We start from the raw sequence: 4,957 nt of genomic DNA on the forward strand, positions 1-4,957 counted from the left end.
AGCTGGGATTGCAGGCATGTGCCACCACACCCAGCTAATTTTTGTATTTTAGTAGAGACGAGGTTTCACCATGTTGGGCAGGCTGATCTCGAACTCCTGACCTCAGGTGATCCGCCCACCTCGGCCTTCCAAAGTGCTGGGATTACAGGCGTGAGCCACCACGCCCGGCCCCATTTAATAGTTTTTAAAATCATTTATTATAATGGACTCGTGGATATTTATACTTTGAGTTATAATTCAATACTAGTTGACTTATTTTGTTGCTCTAATTGTCACAGCCTTGGCCACTGGCCACTTTCAGGTGGCTCTTCTGTCCCTGGGCCATGCCCATCACTTTGTCTTGTGAGCACATCCTTATTTTGGGCCCATCCTTATTAAGCTGCCCTAAGGGGCATCTTGTCTGTTTCCTCCTCCAGTCCTAGAATCAGCCATTTCTTGAAGCCTCGGATCTTTTTCTTGGAGAGTGGTCTTCCAGGCCAAGGTCTGGGAGCTGGGTGTGCCTGTTGCTACTGGGCTGTTTCTGGGTGTTCTCAGCCGACAGAGAAGGAAGCGTGTAGTGCATGCCAGCTGGCATGTAGTATCCACGCCATCTGTACATAGTAGCCATCTCTGTTGCGGGCTCGTACTGAGGCCTCTACCCTGCTCCATCAGCCCATAGCACCTCTCGCCCCTCGCGCCTCTCGCCCCGCGCTGCTGATTGTAACCCCCCCTCCAGCGGTGAGGACGCGGCCCTACTGTCTGGTGTCGCTGGTTCAGCTCCGTGTGTGTAAGGCGGGGTGACAGTGGATGACCTGAACCTCGTGGGAAGAATACCACCAATGCTGTGCCGTGTTCTGGGCAGCCCCTCTGCCTCTAGGCTGATGGGCTCCACTCCTGCCCAGGGCTACTCAGGACAGCACCTGGCCCTCCACCTCTGATTGTATTTCTAACTTACCTTCTCCTGTGAGTGAGGCTGAACATCTTTTTTTCTTTCTTTCTTTTTTTTTTTGAGATGGAGCCTCACTGTGTCACCAGGCTGGAGTGCAGTGGTGCGATCCCAGGTCATTGCAACTTCTGTTTTCCGGTTTCAAGCAGTTCCCCTGCCTCAGCCTCCCAAGTAGCCGGGCCTACAGGCACACACCACCACACCTGGCTATATATTTACTAGAGACAGGGTTTCACCATGTTGGCCATGATGGTCTCGATCTCCTGACCTTGTGATCCGCCCGCCTCAGCCTCCCGAAGTGCTGGGATTAGAGGCATGAGCCACCGCCCCAGCCTATCTTTTCTTATTTTTTTTTTTTTATTTTTTATTTTTTGAGACAGAGTCTCACTCTGTTGCCCAGGCTGGAGTGCAGTGGCACAATCTCAGTTTACTGCAACCTCAGCTTCCTGGGTTCAAGCAATTCCCTGCCTCAGCCTCCTGAGTAGCTGAGATTTCGGGCGTGTGCCACAATGCCCAGCTAGTTTTTGTATTTTTAATAGAGACAGGATTTCGCCATCTTGGCCAGGCCGGTCTTGAACGCCTGACCTCGTGATCCACCTGCCTCAGCCTCCCAGAGTGCTGGGATTACAGGGCTGAGCCACTGCGCCCAGCCTGCTTTTCGTATTTTTAAGCTGCATATATTTTCCTTTTCTATGAATTGTCCATGTTCTTTGCTGATTTTTCTATTTTTCTTTCTTCTTTTATTTTTTTCCCAGAGACAGGGTCTCCCTGTGTTGCCAGGCTGGAGTGCAGTGACACTATCACAGCTCACTGCAGCCTTGAACTCCTAGGCTCAAGTGATCCTTCTGCCTCAGCCTCCTGAGTAGCTAGGACTACAGGCACATGCCACCACGCCTGGCTAAGTTTTGTATTTTTTGTGGAGACGGGGCTTCACCATGTTGTGCGGGCTGGTCTCGAACTCCTGGGATCAAGTTATCTGCCTGCCTCGGCCCCCTAAAGTATTGGGATTATAGGCGTGAGCCACCATGCCTGGCCACAAATCACATATTTAGACCCTCAGGCTGGCCCAAGGCCCCTGGTAAGCAAAGACACTTTCCTCAGGCGGGACCTTCCAGGGTCTTGGAGCCCGCCTCCCGCTGCCCCCTTCTGCCTTTCCCAGCCCCTCCAGCAGCCTCCACGTCACCGAGCCCATGCTCAGCCCCTAGCCAGTCCTCTCCTCGCCGACCCCTTTTCAGGCCCTCTCTTTGGGGCACTTGCCGTCCGATGGGCCCTGCTCGCCTTCCCGGGAGGCGTCTCATTTTTCCTAGAAGGATGGAGGCCTCCGTGGGGCCCTTCCCCTCCTGCCGTTGTGCACCTCGCACCCCCATCCATCCCGAACACCTTTCCAGCGCCCAGCTTTGGGCCCCGAGAGCACAGCCCAGCTGGGATTGAGGGAGGAGTTGCACGGAGCCTCTGCAGCCCCCGCGTGGAGAACAGGGAGGTGGGCTGCGTCTCGTGCTGGGCGTTAGCTTGCTTCCTGATAGTCACTGTTCGTAGCCTGTTTTGGAAGACGTGACCAAGTCCATGAGTCCTTTCCCTGCAGAAGCGAGTGTGCTCCCATGCTCGTGTGCTTTCCACCTCCAGACCGCGCAGCGGCCTGCCTGGCCTCCTTCAGCCGGCCTGCCACCTCGGGCTGGGCTCCCTGCCTGCGCTTTTCTGTTCCGCTGTTTTAGAGAATGGTTTCCTGGTTGGGAAATTGTAACGAATGGTTAGATGTCCTGGTGGGATCCATGTGTGTGGCTGCTTTCCTGTTTTTTTTTTTGTCTTTTTTTGGTTGGGTTGTTTGTTTTAGCTTAAGGATTCAGGCTTAAAAATAAATCTGAAAGTTCATAGGTCTCTTTGCCTGGGAAACTGGAGACCCGACGTCCCATCCTGTGGTGGCGTGGGCACCTGGCCAGGATTGATATCACTGGTGGCTGTGGCATCCAGTAGGTGACAGTGGTGACAATCAGCAGCTCACCTCTTGCTCTCCCTCTGCCGGGGTGGAGACCTCCTGCTTGATGTGGGGAGGGGAGGCTTTTAGAGGTTGGTGCCTCTCCCTGCGCTCAGGCCGGGCCTGAGCCCCCTCACGCCGCCTTACCGACCGGCGCTCCTGCCCTCTGATTACCTGTTGCCTTTGGGGTCGCCTGGGCCACCCCTCTGTTCTCTGACTCCATTTCTCCAAAGCTGGCGGTGCTGAGCGAACTGGTGAGGGAGACCTTGCTGCTGAATTAGCCGCTTCCTCCCTCTTTGCAGGAGGCCACAGGACCTGGAGACTCCCGAGCCATCAACAACCTTCGAAGATCCAATAGCACCACGCAGGTCAGCCAGCCTCGGAACAGCTCACCCAGGTAACCCCAAGGTCCTCGGTAACCCCAGCCCCCTCCAGGGACCTCCGGTGGCCCCGGCTGCTCCTCCCTGCCTCCACTCTGCCCTTCCTTCAGCTCAGTGGGTCCTGGGCCCTTGCTGGGTGGTGAGGCCTGGACTGACCTCGTGGGCCAGCTCTGTCCCACGCCTCCTCTAGCACTGGGGGGGGAGGCCTGAGGCAGACACTGTCCTGCAGCACATCCCGCCTTCCTCCTGGCTGTCCCTGTGTCTGCTGGGATCCTGCCTGAGGGCTTCGCCGAAGCCCTTTCTAGCTGCCCTATGAATGTCAAAAGCTGTCATTGTGAGAGGAGGCAGCGCCGTGGCCCCATGCTGTGAGCCCCCCCCCCACCCTGTTCCCACCTTTGCCCACTTAAACTCTGCTGCTGTCCCTCACGGCCTCCAAACTAGCGGCTGGGGAGGAGCTGTCTCCATGGCCCTGTGGGAGTTGAGGGGAATGGCACCGGTGGTGGCCAGCAGCTTCTGGGGTGCATACCCTGTAGCCCAGAGCGGCAGGCAAGGCCCTGATACCACCTCCCACCAGGCATCACCCCTGAGAGACCAGGGCGCTCCCGTGGGTCTGTGGATCTAGTGAAGGCGGCGGCCACCACGCCCCGCCCAGCGCAGCCTTCGGGAGTTGCTCCCAGCTCAGGAAACAGCTTCTTGGGGTCCCACCAAGCAAGGGTCTAGTGTGTCTGCTAGTGTGTGTGTGTGTGTGTGTGTGTGTGTGTGTGTGTGGAGTGTGGAGTGTGTGTGTGGAGTGTGTGGTGCGTGTGTGGTAGTTGGTGTGGTTGTGTGTGGTCTGTGTGTGTTGTGTGTGGTTTGTGTGTGGTGTGTAGTATGTGTGTTATGTGCTGTGTGGTGTGTGTATGTGTGCGTGGTTTGTGGTATGTGGTGTGTGGAATGTGTGTGTGGTGTGTGTGTTGTCTGTGGTCTGTGTTATGTGGTGTGTGTGCGGTGTGTGGCATGTGGTTGTGTATGGTGTGTATGTGTGGTATGTGGTGTGTGTGTGGTATGTGGTATGTGTGTGATGTGTTGTGTGTGGGGTTTGCGGTGTGTGTGGTATGTGGTTGTGTGTGGTGTATAGTGTGTGTGGTGTGTGGTATGTGTCTTATGTGTGTGTGGTTTGTGCTGTGTGTGTGGTGTGTGGTGTGTGTTATGTGGTGTGTGGTGTGTGTGGTATGTGGTTGCATGTGGTATATGGTATGTGTTGTGTGTTATGTGTGGTATGTGGTGTGTGTTGTGTGCGTGGTTGGTGGTGTGTGTGTTATGTGGTATGTGTGTGTTATGTGGTATGTGTGTGTTGTGTGTGGGATGTGTGTGTGTGGTGTGTGTCGTATGTGGTTTGTGTTGTGTGTAGTATGTGGTATGTGTGTGGTGTGTGTGGTTGGTGTGTGTGGTGTGTGTGGCTGGTGGTATGTGTGGTGTATGTATACATGGTGTGTGCGGTTGGTGGTATGTGGTGTGTGTGTTATGGTGTGTGGTACGTGGTGTGTGTGGTATGTGTGGTATGTGGTGTGTGTGTTGTGTGTGGTATGTGATGTGTGTGGTGTGTGTGGTTGGTGTGTGTGGTTGGTGATGTGTGTGTGGTGTATGTGGTGGTGGTGTGTGGTGTGTGTGGTTTGTGGTGTGTGTGTGGTGTGTGGTATG

The 4,957-nt window shown here is 55.1% G+C and overlaps 1 protein-coding gene across 8 annotated transcripts in view; it reads left to right on the forward strand.

The window, feature by feature from the left end:
- The window catches only part of CEP131 (centrosomal protein 131), a 30,527-nt gene that overhangs the window by 6,260 nt on the left and 19,310 nt on the right, over positions 1–4,957 (forward strand). For all 8 annotated transcript variants that reach the window (XM_017524912.2, XM_017524910.2, XM_017524911.2 and 5 more), the window contains one exon: positions 3,200–3,294. In XM_017524912.2, the coding sequence (XP_017380401.1) occupies positions 3,200–3,294 (95 nt within the window). The remainder of the gene's footprint in view (positions 1–3,199; positions 3,295–4,957) is intronic.

This window comes from Cebus imitator, unplaced genomic scaffold (assembly GCF_001604975.1).
Source record: "Cebus imitator isolate Cc_AM_T3 unplaced genomic scaffold, Cebus_imitator-1.0 Scaffold36, whole genome shotgun sequence".
In the NCBI taxonomy this organism is placed as follows: Eukaryota; Metazoa; Chordata; class Mammalia; order Primates; family Cebidae; genus Cebus; species Cebus imitator.